Source organism: Artemia sp. Qi Xiang Cuo, chromosome 15 (assembly GCF_049724085.1).
Source record: "Artemia sp. Qi Xiang Cuo chromosome 15, ASM4972408v1, whole genome shotgun sequence".
Classification (NCBI taxonomy): Eukaryota; Metazoa; Arthropoda; class Branchiopoda; order Anostraca; family Artemiidae; genus Artemia; species Artemia sp. Qi Xiang Cuo.
The window spans coordinates 49,416,650-49,437,630 of record NC_142808.1 but is presented as its reverse complement, the minus strand read 5'-3'; the positions used below and the strand labels follow the sequence as shown (position 1 = coordinate 49,437,630).

Here is a 20,981-nt window from a genome sequence, read left to right as displayed (position 1 = left end):
GTCCTGAGGGCCACCTTTGTGGAGAGGAATTATTCTTGCCTTCTTGAGAAGTGATGGAAACACGCCCGTCTCCAAGGAGAGGTTTACCAAATGTGTTGAAGGTTGTACTACGGAGGGCAATACTGCCTTCAACATTTTAGTATGGACGCGGTCGAATCCAGAGGCAGATGCTCCCCTCAAGCCTTTGACAATCATCGAAACATCCGTCGAAGTTACAGGAATGAGTGCCATCGACTTGACACACGCTAGGCCCATAAAGTTCCTGTAGGACTTTCTGGGGGGTAGCACTGTGTTAGCCGTTTTTTCTCCAATTTTGGCGAAGAAGGTACAAAGAGTTTTTGCAACTTGTGCTGGTTCAGTCAAGGTTTCTCCATCAACCGTAATTTTGGATGGTAGTTCATGCTGTTGGTTATTCGGTCGTAACACTGAATTGACTGTCTTCCATACTTTCCTTCCATCCTTCCCACTTTCGGCTAGCCTTTGATTAAAGTAATCCCTTTTAGCTTTTCTGAGAACAAACCGTAGGCATTTCTTATAAATTTTATAACTCCGCAGGCTAGCTATATTTGGTAGATTACGGTATTCCGCCCAAAGATTATTCTTTTTATTGATGCACCTGAGTAAACTTTCTGTAACCCACGGGCAAATTTGTTCCTTTTTTTCTTCTTCGTTTCTTTATGTTTTCTTTAAAATAACATACTTCATATAGTGTTGTAAATATACTGTGGAAATTTTCAAATCATTCATTCTGATCTTCTTTATCCATAACGCTATCCCAGGTCGTATTTTCCAATTCCTCGTTAAGTAACCGGAAGTTTTCTTCACTCAGATCTACAACCAGAATATCGTCTCTAGTTTTTGAAAATGACCTTGTTGCCTTTGATGTTTTGAAAACGGTACATAAGGGGAAGTTGTCTGACATGTTACTGAGGATTACTGAAACCGAGAGTGGAGGAAGAGTAGAAAAAATATTGTCTATTAGTGAATGAGTACTCCCAGTTACTCTCGTTGGGATAGTTGTTGACGGGTAAAGATTAAATCCAGACATAAGAGTGAGAAGATCATTCGCGCTATTAGTTAGGGGATAGGCTAGGTTGATGTTGAAATCACCCATGATGACCACATCCTGATTCTGTTTTTCAATCATTTGGAGAGTTTCCAATAAATATTCCGTAAACGAAGAAACAGAACCTGACGGTGATCGGTAAATTTCTCCAACGATTACCTTCCGTTGTGAAGGAAGGGACATATCAAGAAAAAGTGACTCAAAAATACCTTCTATATTTCGAGTCAGTTTGCCATTAACACAGACTGGGTATTCGCTCTTTGTGTAGATTGCCAATCCTCCTCGTGCTGACTCTTGTCTGTGTACAAAATTCGATGTATACCCGGGGATATCTACCAGGATGTCAGTCTGCCTTGACAAAAATGTTTCACACAGTCCAAGAACGTCAGGTCGTATTTGTAGGCACATGGTCATTACATCTGTCAGTGACGAAAATAATCCTTGGCAGTTGAGCTGAACTATACTGCGCTGAGATTCAGAGCATCCCTGGGGCATAATCATTAACTGAATATATTTACTTCGAGGAAATTCCTTTTCACTAAAAAAAGAACAATCATTTTCATTACTAATTACTCTATCAAAATTTTTTCCAAATTTAATAACGACTTTTCTAACTGTTCTAATTTTTTTTGAGCTGCTGGCAAGATAGTGGGCCTCGGGGACGAAGACAAGGAACTCAAAACTTACCCAAAACTCTCTGGGGAATGTTGTCGCATCTTTGAGCAAAGCAGAGAGCCGTGAGAAATGCACACACCCGAATGAACTTCATTGAAACTGCAACAAAAAACTGATGTAAACAAACATGGATTAACACAAGAAACACAGAAAATTGGAAAATGAAACATTTCTGGAAAACAAATCACTCATTTCGGCAAGCGGCAAAAAAAACTAATTCCTCAATGACAATCTTTTCCGTTTCCGCTGCTGTAGCCCCAATAAAATATAATAAAAAAAAAAATAATAATAAATAAAAAAAAAAAATAAAAAAAAACTCTTAGCTAACGTTATCATATTTTTCCTTCATCTGTTCGAGTACAGCAGGCGGAGCTAACAGACATCAACAAACAAAACACACAAATAGCATTTCAAGCATCAGAGTCGGTATCGTCCGGTTCGGCGGGTACTGCCAACTTTAGCGGATCAAAGCAGTCGTCTTGAGATTTAGTCCATTAGTAGAGATGGGGGTCCGACTCGTGTCACCCACCCCTGCTGCCACCTATAACTTTTTTTAACACCATATATTGGCACGAGAACCACGTGGTTTATGGTTTTTGTCAATGAGAATGAAAAAACAGGAATTTTCTCACTTGCAAAACCAGGAATTTTGTCTGTTTTATGGTTTTTGTCAGTGAGAATGAAAAAACAGGAACTTTCTCACTTTCATGGATGTCAACAGCAATTTATGTATGTTTCATGGCTTTTGTCAGTGAGAATGGAAAAACAGTATTTTTCTCACTTTGCTGTCAGTCATTAATCAAATTGTTTCCGGGCAAAGTTTAGTAATGTCTGACAGGTACTGCTCCAGGAATAGATCCAAGTCATTAATGTCTTTGCCTCGGAAACAACTCTTTTGGTCGAACTCCAAAAGATATTAATAACCAAACGCCATGAAAACAATTCTCCATGAAACATCTTAACGATGAATTGTTTTAGCGCGGGAATCAGGTTTCTTATTAATTTGAAATGCATGAGCGCAGAGATGCCAAAAACAAAAGGAGCACGCTGAATTACGTTTAGGGATAATTTTGGCGAAACTGTTTTAGACAGGTTATGGAATTATTTCGGCGAAAGATTTTTGAAGAGATTTTGGAAGAGGATTTGAAGGTGAAACTCTGCGGTCGTTATAATACACAAGTTTCATTTGAACAGTGTTGTGAGGTCCTCTACCCCAACCCCAAAGGGTTCCGATCCCCCTACCCTAACCCCACAGGAAGCCCCCTGTCCTCAAAGGTCCCCCAAGCTCCCAAAGGGCCACCGGCGCCCCAAAAGGCCCACCCCAGACCCCCAAAGGCCCTCCCTGGGCCCCCCAAAGGCCCATCGAGCTCCCAAAAGACCAACGGGGTCCCAAAGGCCCTCCACCGGTCCCCAAATGCCCCCCAGGCTCCCAACTGGCCCCCGGACCCCCAAAGACCCTCCCCCGGCCCCCAAAGGTCCACCGGGCTCCCAAAGGACCAATCGGTCATCAAGTGCACCCCAGACCCCCAAAGGCCCACCCTGTGCCCCAAAGGCCCTCCCCCCGTCCCCAAAGGTCCCCCCGGCCCCAGAAGCGCCGCCGGGATGGACCGTGGGCCAGGAAAGCACCACAGGATGTGCCGCAGGGGATGCGCCGCGGGTCAGGAAAGTACCGGGGGGGATGCGCCGCAGGGAGGCACCGCAAGTAAGCGCCGCAGGATGCGCCGCAGGGATGCGCCGCAAAAAAAAAGTAAACTAAAAGTAAAAATTTCGAAATGTTATCCCCCAAACTCCCTCCTCAGACCTCCAAAGGCCCTCCCCTGGTCCTCAAAGGTCCCCCGGGCTCCCAAAGGGCCAACCGGCCCCCCAAGGGTCCCCCAAACACCCTCCCTGGGCCCCCCAAAGAGTCCCTCTCCATTTTTTTTTTATACTTTTTTATGGCTTTATTATATCTTTTCTGAACAAGTTCCATTCATAATGTCATTCCTAAGCCCATTTTCCAACCTCAAAGAGTCCCCTCCCCAATTCGTAAATACTTTCTTGAATTTTTTAACATGGTATTTTTTTAACTTTTTTATGTATCTTAAAATGACATGAAATATGCTTACGGCTCTACCAATCGTACTCTGTGCTTGTTCATGGACATGACGTGGCTTTCCCACTGGTACTCTATGGCAGGTTATCGGCACTACCTAGTTTATTGCATGCATTAAATCAGTATTTTTTACGCAGTGGAAGGATAAACACACAATTCATATCTGTAAAAAAGTGAGGATGAATTATTCGACGAACGTATGTGCACATGAAAAAATCAGTGTCCTATTGAATACTAACAAGGAGAAATACCTGAACTATGAAACGAGTGCAAGCGGTAACACTATTGGATATGTATGCATGCGTTGTCATGACAGCGAGAAGTTAGATTTCTTTGGAGTACCCAAGAATTTCAATCGTGTAAACGGTGGATATGCAAGAGTAACATTACCAGAGAAATTAGTGCTCAAAAAGAATGCAAACTTAAAAATAATTGTCGATGATCGGGGACAACTCCTTGCTAGGGTGTCTGGTAACACATTACCTGTTGATAAATCATATCATCATCTTTCCGGTATTAGCATTTTAAAGAGAACAAGAAGGAGAAGACAAGCTTACTCCTGCAATAATGTCATTAATCATATCTTGTCAATATGCCAAAACTGCCATCTATGTAAAAATAATGTGACAGTAGACAGTGAAATCACAGGCAGAATAAAAAGGACATTAGCAGATAATATCATCAATGAATATGAAGATGAATTGACGGAAAGTGAAGCGCAAGTGTACTAATAATGTGTAATAATGCATTTAACGTATTTTTATATTAATATTCTACATCTCTTTATTTCATTAAAAATATTTATGCATTATTTTGTTAAGTGTTCATTATTTTAGGGTATGCTAGAACGTCAGACGTTCAGAATATCTATTAAAAAGATCAGAGATGAAAGAAAAAGAATTTTTAGAGATAAAGATACTACTAGCAGCCTCAATTTTTTATAGAAGATAGAAAAGTTCAAGATCTCTTCTGAATTTTATCAAAGCACACAATTCACTTCTAATTTTACGAGATAAAATAAAATGCTTCCACTTCAGTTTTAAGTTCACCGAGACATAAAAAATTTAAAGTTCCCTTCTAAATTTTTCTGTCGAAGATAGAAAAAGTTATGCTTTGTTTATGATTATTTTCAATGGAGATAAAAAGTTTCACTTTAATTCTAAATTTTCTTAAATTCAATTCAGACCTTTCTCAAAGAGTCAAATTTAAAGTTCTGTTCCAAATATTTTCCCGGAATACGAAAAGTTGAACTTCGATTCTGAAATTTTCTCAATGAAAATGAAATAAGCTATTGATCATTTCTATTTTCCCAAAATAATATAAAAATTTTCCACTTCAATTCAGATTTTTCTCAAACAGATGAAAAAATTTAAAATACTGTTCCAAATTTTTCATAGAAGATAGAAAAGTTCAAGTTCTCTTCTGAATTTTATCAATGAAAATGAAATAAGTTACTGATCAATTCTAATTTCACCAGAGAAAATAAAAAAGCTTCCACGTCAGTTTTAAGTTCACCAAGACATAAAAAATTTTAAGTTCACTTCTAAATTTTTCCGTAGAAGATAGGAAAAGTTATCCTATGATCGTGTTTATTTTCAATGAAGATAAAAAGCTTCACTTTAATTCTAAATTTTCTTAAATTCAATTCCAACCTTTCTCAAAGAGTCAAATTTAAAGTTCTGTTCTAAATATTTCCCCGGGAGAAGAAAAGTTCAACTTCGATTCTGAATTTTCTCAATGAAAATGAAATGAGATATTGATCATTTCTATTTTCCCAAGATAAATATAAAAATTTTCCACTTCAGTTCAGATTTTTCTCAAACAGATGAAAAAATTGAAAATACTGTTCCAAATTTTTCATAGAAGATAGAAAAGTTCAAGTTCTCTTCTGAATTTTACTAAAGAACACAATTCAATTCTAATTTCAAGAGAAAATAAAAAGCTTCCACATCAGTTTTAAGTTCACAAAGACATAAAAAATTTTAAGTTCAATTCTGAATTTTTCCGTAGAAGATAGGAAAAGTTATCTGATGATTGTGATTATTTTCCATGAAGATAAAAAGTTTCACTTTAATTCTAAATTATCTTCAATTCAGTTCCGTTCTTTCTCAAAGAGTAAAATTTAAAGTTCTGTTCTAAATATTTTCCTGGGAGAAGAAAAGTTCAACTTCGATTCTAAATTTTCTCATTGAAAATGAAATAATTTATTGATCATTTCTATTTTCACAAAATAAATATAAAAATTTTCCAATTCAGTTCAGATTTTTCTCATACAGATGAAAAAATTTAAAATACTGTTCCAAATTTTTCATAGAAGTTAAAAAAGTTCAAGTTCTCTTCTGAATTTTATCAATGAACACAATTCAATTCTAATTTCACCAGAGAAAACAAAAATCTTCCACGTCAGTTCTTTATTTCACAAAGACATAAAGAAATTTAAAGTTCAATTCTAAATTGTTCGGTGGAAGATAGGAAAAGTTATACTATGATTTTGTAATTATTTTCCATGAAGATGAAAAGTTTCACTTTAATTCTAATTTTCTTAAATCCTGAAATGACATGAAATATGCTTACGGCTCTACCAATCGTACTCTGTGCTTGTTCATGGACACGACGCGGCTTTCCCACTGGTACTCTATGGCAGGTTATCGACACTACCTAGTTTATTGCATGCATTAAATCAGTATTTATTCCGCAATGGAAGGATAAACACACAATTCATATCTGTAAAAAAGTGATGATGAATTATTCGACGAACGACTGTGCACATGATAAAATCATTGTAGTATTGAATGCTGACAAGGAGAAATACCTGAACTATGAAACGAGTGCAAGCGGTAACACTATTGGAAATGTATGCATGCGTTTTCATGACAGCGAGAAGTCAGATTTCTTTGAACTATCGAAATCATTCAAAATTGCTCAAGGTGGATATGCGACAGTGAGAGCACCAGAGAGGATAGTGCTAAAAGAGAGTGACAACTTAAAAATAATTATTGATGATCGAGGGAAACTCATTGCTTACAGTTTTGCTAGCGTGATATCTATTGATAGGTCCTAGTCCCACCTTTCTGGTATTATTATTCAAATTAATGCAAAGCAGAAAAGACAGGCCTACTGCTGCACTAGTGTAATAAATTATATCATGTCTACCTGCCAGAACTGCCATCTATGTAAAAATAATGTGAGAATAGACAATGAAATCACAGGCAGAATAAAAAGGACATTAGCAGACAATATCATCAATGAATATAAAGATGAATTGACGGAAAGTGAAGCGCAAGTGAAATAATGTGTAATAATGTATTTAACGTATTTTTATATTAATATTCTACATCTCATTATTTCATTAAAAACATTTTATGCATTATTTTGTTAAGTGTTCATTATTTTAGGGTATGCTAGAACGTCAAACAATCAGAATATCTATTAAAAAGGTCAGAGATGAAAGAAAAAGAATTTTTAGAGATAAAGATACTACTAGCAGGCTCAATGTTTCATAGAAGATAGAAAAGTTCAAGATCTCTTCTGAATTTTACCAAAGAACACAATTCAATTCTAATTTCACCAGAGAAAACAAAAATCTTCCACTTAAGTTCTTTATTTCACAAAGACATAAAAAAATTTAAAGTTCAATTCTAAATTTTTGCTGTAGAAGATAGGAAAAGTTATGCTATGATTGTGATTATTTTCCATGGAGATAAAAAGTTTCACTTTAATTCTAAATTTTCTTAAATTAAATTCCAACCTTTCTCAAAGAGTCAAATTTAAAGTTCTGTTCCAAATATTTTCCAGGAAGAATAAAAGTTCAACTTCGATTCTGAATTTTACTAAAGAACACAATTCAATTCTAATTTCACCAGAGAAAATAAAAATCTTCCACTTCAGTTCTTTATTTCACACTGACATAAAGAAATTTAAAGTTCAATTCTAAATTTTTCGGTTGAGGATAGAAAAAGCAATACCATACTTGTGAATATTTTCCCGGAAAATAAAAATTTCTAGTTCAATTAAAAATTTTCTCAACGAAGTCAAGGAAAGTTCAAGTTCTCTTCTGAATTTTCTCAATGAAAAAGAAATAAGTTATTGATAATCTCTTTTCGCACAAAATAATATCAAAATTTCCACTTCACTTCAGATTTTTCTCAAAGAGATGAAAAAATTTAAAGTTCTTTTCCAAATATTGTCCCGGGAGAAGAAAAGTTTAACTTCGATTCTAAATTTTCTCAATGAAAATGAAATAAGTTATTGATCAATTCTATTTTCCCAAAACAATATAAAAATTTTCCACTTCAGTTCAGATTTTTCTCAAACAGATGAAAAAATTTAAAATACTGTTCCAAATTTTTCATAGAAGTTAAAGAAGTCCAAGTTTTCTTCTGAATTTTACCAAAGAACACGATTAAATTCTAATTACACCAGAGAAAATAAAAAGCTTCCGCGTCAGTTTTAAGTTCACCAAGACATAAAAAATTTTAAGTTCACTTCTAAAATTTTCCGTAGAAGATAGGAAAAGTTATCCTATGATTGTGATTATTTTCCATGAAGATAAAATGTTTCACTTTAATTCTAAATTTTCTTAAATTCAATTCCGACCTTTCTCAAAGAGATGAAAAAATTTAAAGTTCTGTTCTAAATATTTTCCCGGGAGAAGAAAAGTTCAACTTCAATTCTGAATTTTCTCAATGAAAATGAAATAAGTTTTTGATCATTTCTATTTTCCCCAAATAAATATAAAAATCTTCCACTTCAGTTCAGATTTTTCTCAAAGAGATGAAGAAATACAAAATACTGTTCCAAATTTTTCATAGAAGTTAAAAAAGTTCAAGTTCTCTTCAGAATTTTACCAAAGAACACAATTCAATTCTAATTTCACCAGAGAAAACAAAATCTTCCACTTCAGTTCTTTATATCACATTGACATAAAGAAATTTAAAGTTCAATTCTAAATTTTTCGGTGAGAGATAGAAAAATTAATACCATACTTGTGAATATTTTCAAAGAAGATAAATACCATACATGTGAATATTTTCCCGGAAGATAAAAAAGTTCTAGTTCAATTTAAAATTTTCACAACGAAGTGAAGAAAAGTTCAAGTTCTCTTCTGAATTTTCTTAAGGAAGTGAAAAAAGTTAGCTCAATTCTGAATTTTACCAATGAAAATGAAAAGCTCCCACTTCAGTTCTTAATTTCTCAAAGACATAAAACAATCAAAGTTCTCTTCTAATTTTTCCAAGAAAATAAAAAGGTTCTATTTCAGTTCAGGTTTTTTCTCAAAGAGATGAAAAATTTAAAGTTCTATTCTAATTTTAAATTAAATTTTAGCTCCTTTGTCTTATGGATTTACCCCTCAAATTTCTAAATTAGAAAATGAGGGACTCGTTCTATTATTAAAGACAATCGTTCAAACTCGTTCATCTAACCTCCAAAACAATAGGTTAGGTATAAATAAATAGAAACATTTCTACATGTTTAAGTTAGGTTAACTTGTCATGAGCGCTCATGATAAGTTAACCTAACCTTTCCCGGCGAGTATGGTTAGGTTAGGTTAGATTAAGTTAGGTTAGGTTAAGTTAGGTTAGGTTAGGTTAGCCTACGTACGCGCGCGTACGTAGGCTAACCTAACCTAACCTAACTTAACCTAACTTAATCTAACCTAACCTAACCTAATCATATACCTAACGTTTTGCCTGTCTCTCACCTAACCTAAGCTAACCTAAGTGACGCGTACGTGGGCTAACCTAACCTAATCTAACCTAACTTAATCTAACCTAACCTAACCATACTCGCCGGGAAAGGTTAGGTTAACTTATCATGAGCGCGCATGAAAAGTTAACCAAAACAAACATAAACATGTAGAAATGTTTCTATTTATTTATTAATATTTATTTATACCTAACCTAACCTATTGTTTTGGAGGTTAGATGAACGAGTTTGAACGATTGTCTTTTATAATAGAACGAGTCCCTCATTTTCTAATTTAGAAATTTGAGGGGTAAATCCATAAGACAAAGGAGCTAAAATTTAATTTAAAATTAGAATAGAACTTTAAATTTTTCATCTCTTTGAGAAAAAACCTGAACTGAAATGGAACCTTTTTATTTTCTTGGAAAAATTAGAAGAGAACTTTGATTGTTTTATGTCTTTGAGAAATTAAGAACTGAAGTGGGAGCTTTTTCATTTTCATTGGTAAAATTCAGAATTGAGCTAACTTTTTTCACTTCTTTAAGAAAATTCAGAAGAGAACTTGAACTTTTCTTCACTTCGTTGTGAAAATTTTAAATTGAACTAGAACTTTTTATCTTCCAGGAAAATATTCACTTGTATGGTATTTATCTTTTGTGAAAATATTCACAAGTATGGTATTAATTTTTCTATCTCTCACCGAAAAATTTAGAATTGAACTTTAAATTTCTTTATGTCTTTGTGAAATAAAGAACTGAAGTGGAAGATTCTGTTTTCTCTGGTGAAATTAGAATTGAATTGTGTTCTTTGGTAAAATTCTGAAGAGAACTTGAACTTTTTTAACTTCTATGAAAAATTTGGAACAGTATTTTGTATTTCTTCATCTCTTTGAGAAAAATCTGAACTGAAGTGGAAAATTTTTATATTTATTTTGGAAAAAAAGAAATGATCAAAAACTTATTTCATTTTCATTGAGAAAATTCAGAATTGATGTTGAACTTTTCTTCCCCCGGGAAAATATTTAGAACAGAACTTTAAATTTTTTCAACTCTTTGAGAAAGGATGGAATTGAATTTAAGAAAATTTAGAATTATAGTGAAACTTTTTATCTTCATGGAAAATAATCACAATCATAGGATCACTTTTCCTATCTTCTACGGAAAAATCTAGAAGTGAACTTAAAATTTTTTATGTCTTGTTGAACTTAAAACTGACGCGGAAGCTTTTTATTTTCTATGGTGAAATTAGAATTGAATTGTGTTCTTTGGTAAAATTCAGAAGAGAACTTGAACTTTTTTAACTTCTATGAAAAATTTGGAACAGTATTTTAAATTTTTTCATCTGTTTGAGAAAAATCTGAACTGAAGTGGAAAATTTTTATATTGTTTTGGGAAAATAGAATTGATCAATAACTTATTTCATTTTCATTGAGAAAATTTAGAATCGAAGTTGAACTTTTCTTCTCTCGGGAAAATATTTGGAACAGAACTTTAAATTTTTTCATCTCTTTGAGAAAAATCTGAACTGAAGTGGAAATTTTTATATTATTTTGTGCGAATAGAAATGATGAATAACTTATTTCTTTTTCATTGAGAAAATTCAGAAGAGAACTTGAACTTTCCTTGACTTCGTTGAGAAAATTTTTAATTGAACTAGAAATTTTTATTTTCCGGGAAAATATTCACAAGTATGGTATTGCTTTTTCTATCCTCCACCGAAAAATTTAGAATTGAACTTTAAATTTATTTATGTAATTATGAAATAAAGAACTTAAGTGGAAGATTTTTTTTTTCTCTTGTTAAATTAGAATTGAATTGTGTTCCTTATTAAAATTCAGAATCGAAGTTGAACTTTTCTTCTTCCGGGAAAATATTTGGAACGGAACTTTAAATTTGACTCTTTGAGACAGGTTGGAGTTTAATTTAATAAAATTTAGAATTAAAGTGAAACTTTTTATCTCCATGGAAAATAATAACAATCATAGCATAACTTTTCCTATCTTCTACAGAAAAATTTAGAATTGAACTTAAAATTTCGTTATGTCTTTGTGAAATAATGAAATTAAGTGGAAGATTTTTGTTTTCTCTGGTGAAATTAGAATTGAATTGTGTTCTTTGGTAAAATTCAGAAGAGATCTTGAACTTTTCTATCTTCTATGAAACATTGAGCCTGATAGTAGTATCTTTATCTCTAAAAATTCTTTTTCTTTCATCTCTGACCTTATTAATAGATATTCTGAGCGTTTGACGTTCTAGCATACCCTAAAATAAGGAACAATTAACAAAATAATGCATAAAATATTTTTAATGAAATAATGAGATGTAGAATATTAATATAAAAATATGTTAAATACATTATTACACATTATTTCACTCGCGCTTCACTTTCCGTCAATTCATCTTTATATTCATTGATGATATTGTCTGCTAATGTCCTTTTTATTCTGCCTGTGATTTCATTGTCTATTCTCACATTATTATTACATATATGGCAGTTCTGGCAGGTAGACATGATATAATTTATTACACTAGTGCAGCAGTAGGCCTTTCTTTTCTTCTTTGCTTTCATTTGAATAGTAATACCAGAACGATGGGAATAGGATCTATCAATAGGTATCGTGCTACCAGAACTGTAAGCAAGAAGTTGTCCCCGATCATCGACAATTGTTTTTAAGTTGGAATTCTCCTTTAGCACTATCATCTCTGGTGCTCTCACTCTCGCATATCCACCTTGAGCAATTTTGAATGATTTCGATAGTCCAAAGAAATCTAACTTCTCGCTGTCATGACAACGCATGCATACATTTCCAATAGTGTTACCGCTCGCACTCGTTTCATAGTTCAGGTATTTCTCCTTGTCAGCATTCAATACGACAATGATTTTATCATGTGCACATTCGTTCGTCGAATAATTCATCCTCACTTTTTTACAGATATGAATTGTGTGTTTATCCTTCCACTGCGTAATAAATACTGACTTAATGCATGCAATAAACTAGGTAGTGTCGATAACCAGCCATAGAGTACCAGTGGGAAAGCCGCGTCGTGTCCATGAACAAGCATAGAGTACGATTGGCAGAGCCGTAAGCATATTTCATGTCATTTCAGGATTTAAGAAAATTAGAATTAAAGTGAAACTTTTTATCTTCTTGGAAAATAATTACAAATCATAGTATAACTTTTCCTATCTTCCACCGAACAATTTAGAATTGAACTTTAAATTTCTTTATGTCTTTGTGAAATAAAGAACTGACGTGGAAGATTTTTGTTTTCTCTGGTGAAATTAGAATTGAATTGTGTTCATTGGTAAAATTCTGAAGAGAACTTGAACTTTCTTAACTTCTATGAAAAATTTGGAACAGTATTTTAAATTTTTTCATCTGTTTGAGAAAAATCTGAACTGAAGTGGAAAATTTTTATATTTATTTTGGGAAAATAGAAAAGATCAATAACTTATTTCATTTTCATTGAGAAAATTTAGAATCGAAGTTGAAGATTGCTTCTCCCAGGAAAATATTTAGAACAGAACTTTAAATTTGACTCTTTGAGAAAGAACGGAATTGAATTTAAGATAATTTAGAATTAAACTGAAAATTTTTATCTTCATGGAAAATAAACACAATCATAGGATAACTTTTCCTATCTTTTACGGAAAAATTAGAATTGAACTTAAAATTTTTTATGTCTTTGTGAACTTAAAACTGATGTGGAAGCTTTTTATTTTCTCTGGTGAAATTAGAATTGAATTGTGTTCTTTAGTAAAATTCAGAAGAGAACTTGAACTTTTCTATCTTCTATGAAAAATTTGAAACAGTATTTTAAATTTTTTCATCTGTTTGAGAAAAATCTGAACTGATATGGAAAATTTTTATATTTATCTTGGGACAATAGAAATGATCAATATCTCATTTAATTTTCATTGAGAAAATTCAGAATCGAAGTTGAACTTTTCTACTCCCGGGGAAATATTTAGAACAGAACTTTAAATTTGACTCTTTGAGAAAGGTTGGAATTGAATTTAAGAAAATTTAGAATTAAATTGAAACTTTTTATCTTCATGGAAAATAAACACGATCATAGGATAACTTTTCCTATCTTCTACAGAAAAATCTAGAAGTGAACTTAAAATTTTTTATGTCTTGGTGAACTTAAAACTGACCTGGAAGCTTTTTATTTTCTCTGGTGAAAGTAGAATTGATCAGTAGCTTATTTCATTTTCATTTATAAAATTCAGAAGAGAACTTGAACTTTTTTAACTTCTATGAAAAATTTGGAACATTATTTTAAATTTTATCATATGTTTGTGAAAAATCTGAACTGAAGCGGAAAATTTTTATATTTATTTTGAGAAAATAGAAATGATCAATAGCTTATTTCATTTTCATTGAGAAAATTTCAGAATCGAAGTTGAACTTTTCGTCTTCCGGGAAAATATTTGGAACAGAACTTTAAATTTGACTCTTTGAGAAAGGTTGGAATTGAATTTAAGAAAATTTAGAAATAAAGTGAAACTTTTTATCTCCATGGAAAATAATCATAATCATAGCATAACTTTTCCTATCTTCTACAGAAAAATTTAGAAGTGAACTTTAAATTTTTTATGTCTCGGTGAACTTAAAACTGAAGTGGAAGCTTTTTATTTTCTCTGGTAAAATTAGAAGTGAATTGTGTTCTTTGGTAAAATTCAGAAGAGATCTTGAACTTTTCTATCGTCTATGAAACATTGAGCCTGCTAGTAGTATCTTTATCTCTAAAAATTCTTTTTCTTTCATCTCTGATCTTTTTAATAGATATTCTGAACGTTTGACGTTCTAGCATACCCTAAAATAATGAACACTTAACAAAATAATGCATAAAATATTTTTAATGAAATAATGAGATGTAGAATATTAATATAAAAATACGTTAAATGCATTATTACACATTATTAGTACACTTGCGCGTCACTTTCCGTCAATTCATCTTCATATTCATTGATGATATTGTCTGCTAATGTCATTTTTAGTCTGCCGGTGATTTCACTCTCTACTGTCATATCATTTTTAAAAAAATGGCAGTTTTGCCATAATGACAAAATATTATTAATGACATTACTGCAGTAGTATTTTTGTCTTATTATTCTTGTTCTCTTTAAAATGCTCATAATGTAAAGATGATAATATGATTTATCAACATGTAATGTGTTACCAGAAACCCTAGCAAGGAGTTGTCCCCGATCATCGACAATTATTTTTAAGTTCTCATTCTCTTTGAGCACTAATGTCTCTGGTAATGTTACTCTTGCATATCCACCGTTTACACGATTGAAATTCTTGGGTACTCCAAAGAAATCTAACTTCTCGCTGTCATGACAACGCATGCATACATTTCCAATAGTGTTACCGCTTGCACTCGTTTCATAGTTCAGGTATTTCTCCTTGTTAGCATTCAATACGACAATGATTTTATCATGTGCACATACGTTCGTCGAATAATTCATCCTCACTTTTTTACAGATATGAATTGTGTGTTTATCCTTCCATTGCGTAAAAAATACTGATTTAATGCATGCAATAAACTAGGTAGTGTCGATAACCTGCCATAGAGTACCAGTGGTAAAGCCATGACGTTTCTATGAACAAGCAAAGAGTAGGATTGGTAGAGCTGTAAGCCTATTTCCTATCATTTCGGGATAAATAAAAAAGTTAAAAAAATAACATGTTAAAAAATTCAATAAACTATTTACGAATTCTGTTGTGGACTCTTTGAGATTGAAACAGGGGTGTAGGAAGGACATTCTGAATTGAATTTGTTCAGAAAAGATATAATAAAGCCATAAAAAGTATTAAAAAAAATGGAGCGGGACTCTTTGGGGGGCCCCGGGAGGGGGTTTGGGGGACCCTGGGGGGGTCGGTTGGCCCTGTGGGAGCCGGGGGGACCTTTGCGGCCCTGGGGCGGGCCTGTGGGGGGCTGGGGAGGGCGTTTGGGGGATAACATTTCGAAATTTTTACTTTTAGTTTACTTTTTTTTGCGGCGCATCCCTGCGGCGCATCCTGCGGCGCTTTCCTGCGGTGCCTCCCTGTGGCACATCCCCTGCGGTGCTTTCCTGACCCGCGGCGCATCCCGGTGGCACATCCTGCGGCGCTTTCCTGGCCCACGGCGCATCCCGGCGGCGCTTCTCTGGCCCGGGGGACCATTGGGGACCGGGGGTGGGCCTTTGGGGCACTGGGAGGGCCTTTGGGGGTCTGGGGTGCACTTGAGGGCCGATTGGTCCTTTGGGAGCCCGGTGGACCTTTGGGGGCGGGGGGTGGGCCTTTGGGGGCCCGGGGGGCCAGTTGGGAGCCTGGGGGGCATTTGGAGACCGGTGGAGGGCCTTTGGGACCCCGTTGGTCTTTTGGGAGATCGATGGGCCTTTGGGGGGCCCGGTGAGGGCCTTTGGGGGTCTGGGGTGGGCCTTTGGGGGCGCCGGTGGCCCTTTGGGAGCTTGGGGGACCTTTGAGGACAGGGGGCTTCCTTTGGGGTTGGGGTAGGGGGATCGGAACCCTTTGGGGTTGGGGTAGAGGACCTCACAATACTGTTTAAATGAAACTTGTTTATTATAACGACCACAGAGTTTCACCTTCAAATCCTCTTCTAAAATCTCTTCAAAAATCCTTCGCCGAAATAATTCCATAATCTGTCTAAAACAGTTTCGCCAAAACTATCCCTAAACGTAATTCAGCGTGCTCCTATTGTTTTTGGCATCTCTGCGCTCATGCATTTCAAATTAATAAGAAACCTGATTCCCGCGCTAAAACAATTCATCGTTAAGATGTTTCATGGAGAATTGTTTTCATGGCGTTTGGTTATTAATATCCTTTGGAGTTCGACCAAAAGAGTTGTTTCTGAGGCAAAGACATTAATGACTTGGATCTATTCCTGGAGCAGTACCTGTCAGACATTACTAAACTTTGCCCGGAAACAATTTGATGAATGACTGACAGCAAAGTGAGAAAAATGCTGTTTTTCCATTCTCACTGACAAAAACCATGAAACATACATAAATTGCTGTTGACATCCATGAAAGTGAGAAAGTTCCTGTTTTTTCATTCTCATTGACAAAAACCATAAACCACGTGGTTCTCGTGCCAATATATGGTGTTAAAAAAAGTTATAGGTGGCAGCAGGGGTGGGTGACACGAGTCGGACCCCCATCTCTACTTCCATTGTAAATTTTGCGACTTTTTTACCTCTAACCACAGTCTTATTCCTCGCTGAACAACACGAGTTTCTGCAACCTTTTCTGCTGCCAATTTAGAACTTTTCAGCTTGTACCCGAGCGCTAGTAATTCTTTTCTTCGTTTACCGAGCTCAGCTGGCAAGTCTGTTGACACACTGAAACCCGTTTTTTTCAGCTTTCCACATTCTTTCATAATAGCTGAGCGTTCAGTTTCTGAGAGGCTAATAAAGATAGGCTCGATAGCTTTCTGCTTTTGTGAATTACTTCGAAGGCTCGGCCTAGCTCCAGATTGGGAGGGAGCCGTCTTCTTAGAAATACGGTACAATATACCCATACTTAGCTCATCAGCATCTGTAATTCAAAGCTTACACTGAAGAAATGTCAATTCAGTTTCTCGGAGTTTTTCTGTTCCTTGTAGGGTTTAAACACCGTGAATAAGAGTGTTATTTCTTCGAGCGTACATCTCCGATCGCAGGGCAGTAGTCTTGACTTGAACCAGCTCAGTCCTTAGAAATTTTTTTTCTGCTCTCAGTACTTTACTTTCATTTTGAAGCTTTGAAATCAAACTTTGAAGCTCGTCCATACGGCGGTTAAAATGGTCTTTCGTCACTGACATATTGCTACCAATTAATACCGCACTGCCTAAATAAAACTAGAAAGGCATTGAGTGAGACTTACACGCAAGGGCACCGGCGGATCTAGAGGAAAATCTTGGGGGGGGGGCCGCGCCGGACACAGGGCGCCAAAAACTGATTATACAGGACTAATTTGATAGCTCTTTATTTATATGAAAACACTGCCAAATATGCTCATAAAGTTAAAACGTAGCAAAAGAAAATAAAAACAGTACCACACTACACAACTAAACTCAATCGGCGAGCTTTTCTGAGAGCAAACATATCGATAGCATCGTCTGTTTTCGGCAGTTCGTCTCTGTAAGTCTGCATGAGTAGCAGAGCCTCCAACCTCTCTTCAGTCATCGTGCTTCGTATTGATGAACATGTCCTGTCAACCTTTGAAAACATTCGTTCTGCTTCACAGGTTGACACAGGAAGCGTCGCGAGAATTGTCAACAATGCAAAGATGTTGGGAAATACATTTTCCTGACAACTGTTCAGCGCTGAAATAGCTGTTTTCGGTTTTTGCACGGTTTCCTTAGACCAATACTTGTTCCAAATCTCAAACTCGGTTTTAACGTCTATCTCCATACCCACGAGCAGCTCCTTGTACTTTTCGTACCCTGGCTGAACGTCCTCCCAGCGTTTGCCATTAACCACAGCCGGGATCAAAGCTGAAAGTTTTGCAGCATTCGTAAAATGGCAGCTGAACCGCTCCGTAAAATCAAGCAGCATGGCGTCCAGGGCTGGAATAAATGCCGCCATCCTATAATGACTTTCTGGATCCATCTTGGGTACCCCTGCCCGGTATGTAGAACGTGAAGCTATGCGTGGCTGCGTTACCTTGATGGTAGCATCAATCTTTTCGGCCATTTTCAGAAGATCTTCGTAAAGCAGTCTAAATTTGGTTTCGGCATGTGATCGCATATCTTCCAGCATTGCCTTCACGCTGCTAATGAGGGACAAGGCTCTCACGAGGTCACCATCCTTCTGTTGTAGTGACTCGGCCAAAGGTTTCATGATCGACGAAAACGAATTCAGGCAAACCAGTCCTACGAGTGTATCTGATTTTTCAATGCAGGATCGTAATGCATAAGCTCTGCTACTTGCCTCTCGATCGTGCCATCCTTCCATCTCCTGCAGAGCAGAAACGATCGACGGAAGGGAGTCCCAAAACCTGCTGATTGCTTCGTGTCTCTCTACAAATCTCGTGGTACAAAGACTGACGAGTGTCTCTGTTTTAGCTTTGTCCGCGATAAGATGCTTTTTTAGAAGTCTTGTTCTCTTGGCACTTGAGCTGAAGTGAGAAATTGTGTCTCGAACAACGTCTTGGGCATTGCGAAGAATGGGAACTGAAACTATCTTTGAACATGAGAGATTTGTGGCATGGCTCACACAGTGGAAGTAATCTGCCAGTTCACACTGGCGTTTAACTTCAGCAGCAGCACCATTTGTCAAGCTTGCCATGCTAGCAGCTTTGTCGTATCCTTGACCAACGCACTTTGACAAATCCAGATTTGACTTCCTGACCTCACTCAACAGCAGCTTCCCGAGGCTCTTGCCGTCTAGCTTCTCTTCGATGCTTCTACCGTCGTCACTTTCCTCATCTCCAGCGAGTCTTGACAGGGTTTGAAAGGCATCGACAACTGCAAAAGGATCTTCTCGAATCACGTATCCCTGCTCGGTTTTACACACATAACGACAAACAATGACCATCAGCTCCCTGGTCTGCCTGTCTGTTGACTCGTCCGCAAGAAGACACCAAACCGTTGCTTTGTTTGCTTTTCTCACTACTTCGGTTTTTATCATTTCCCCAATTGTTCCAATCAGTTCATTCTGGATCTGTTTACTCGTATATTTGGCGTTGCTCGGTGCATTTTCAAGTAAATTTTTAAGTTGCGAGTCTCCACTCTGAATCCGATACCGAAGTAGGTGGCGGAAATTCCCGTCGTTTACTGCTGTAATGACATCAGAGTCTTGGATATCAAGTTTGCCATCATCACGGTGGCCACGAAGGGGGATATTCTGTGCCCCGCAAAGCTTGACAGTTTCAACAACGCTTCTCAAGAGTGCACGGTTCTGCTGTATTTGCTTGACCCTTTCACAGTCCAGAGCATTCCTGATATCTTGATCTTGACTACCGCGCTGAAACGTTGTTAGCAGCGCGGCAGCTTTTTCCTGGCAGTGTTTGTGAAACCGTGCTTCAGCATGGTTTGTCAGCGCACCATCTTTCCCGGAAAGTTTCGAATAGTCTTTTAGCGGTTTCAAGACCAACTTTCCCATTTTTTACCCTCCGCCGCCTCCAGATAAGGCCGACCATCCTCCTCCGCTTTCGTTGGTCCTCATCAAAACACAAACACTGCACCAAACGCCTTCGTGGTCTTGATGACGACTCACTGCGAGCCAAGGATACCGGGCAAGATGTTCGGTATTCAAGCGACGCTTGACTTCGCCACCTTTTCTCTTTTGTGTCGAGACTGGAAGATCAGATTGGTTCTTCGGCTTCCACCTTTCGTTCATAAAAAACATAATTTCGCCAGAAGACAACTGATTTCGCTCTTTCAGCGCTTCTGCAATACCAAAGTCATTCGACGGCGTGAAGTCAGTTTCAGGCGAAAAAATAGCGCTTTGATTCTGCTGCGGGTGCGGGGACTGTGAAATCAGTGTTGGGCTATGTACCACCAAGGTTTGAGTACTGCTTCTTGATCCTTCAGTCAGCTGATCAGTGTGTGTCGTTTCGCCGAAGTTTGTTATGAAGGCCGTCTGTGAAGTGGACGGAGTTGTTGGTGACAGTTCGTTCTCCTGGCTGAATGAGTTTTTGTGCATTCCGACCGTCGACTCAGAGTGGGCATCAGAAGTTGCCGTCGTCTCAACATCTAACAAAAAAAGTTTCTCTTTTAAAGTTTGCACAAGACATTTATTGTAAACGTATATACACTTTGTATAATGGCTTGCTTTAGTAGATTTAACTCTCAACATGGTGAAGGCAGAATTGGAACTAAATTTGAAAATAAACTGAATCAGCAACATTAACTTTAAACTCCCCCAACAATCTTGAACTTTCATACCCCAAAACTATTTCTAGGAAACCCGGACTTTGAAATAAAATACCACCCTAAACATCACTAATTTAATTTGCAACCCCAAGAACCGATCCCCGACATATGCTAACAAATATTTTTCAAGAGCTGAAACCCGAAACAATTATCACCGAAGTTTACAAGGCTAAAGAGAGAGTTTTAACTGCAAGAATTTGAAAGATAATTTCAGAGCTGACACAGTGTGTCGGTAAAAATACTGCTTTAAGCCAATATCATAACCGTCAGGCGAGACGAGTGGGCTGGTAAAAATCAGGTCAAACGCTTCGGACAAATTGCATACGAAGAACACTGTACAAGAGGGACCGTATGCAATATATAACAACAAAAGCAGCTGGTACGCGATGAAGCTTGACGAATGAGCCTTATCAGTAAAGCTATCCGAAAATAGGATAAAGATATAAATTAGAAGTGTTGATACCCAATTTAAACGACACTCCTTCCTGATTGTTCTATCTTTAAAAGCTTACCTTTAATCTGATCTTTCTTGGCAAAATAATCAGAGATGTCCCTCGATCCTTTACGGCTTTCCGCCATCATTCTTTGTTTCT

The 20,981-nt window shown here is 36.4% G+C and overlaps 1 protein-coding gene across 1 annotated transcript; it reads right to left on the bottom strand.

Annotated features, from left to right (window-relative positions):
• Window positions 1-739: 739 nt before the first annotated feature.
• Window positions 740-20,408, bottom strand: LOC148943782 (uncharacterized). The gene is given in 3 exon segments (XM_089101239.1): window positions 740-1,604; window positions 16,733-17,066; window positions 18,730-20,408. Coding segments are annotated over 3 exon segments (2,868 nt in total). The 5' UTR covers window positions 20,399-20,408.
• Window positions 20,409-20,981: the final 573 nt, after the last annotated feature.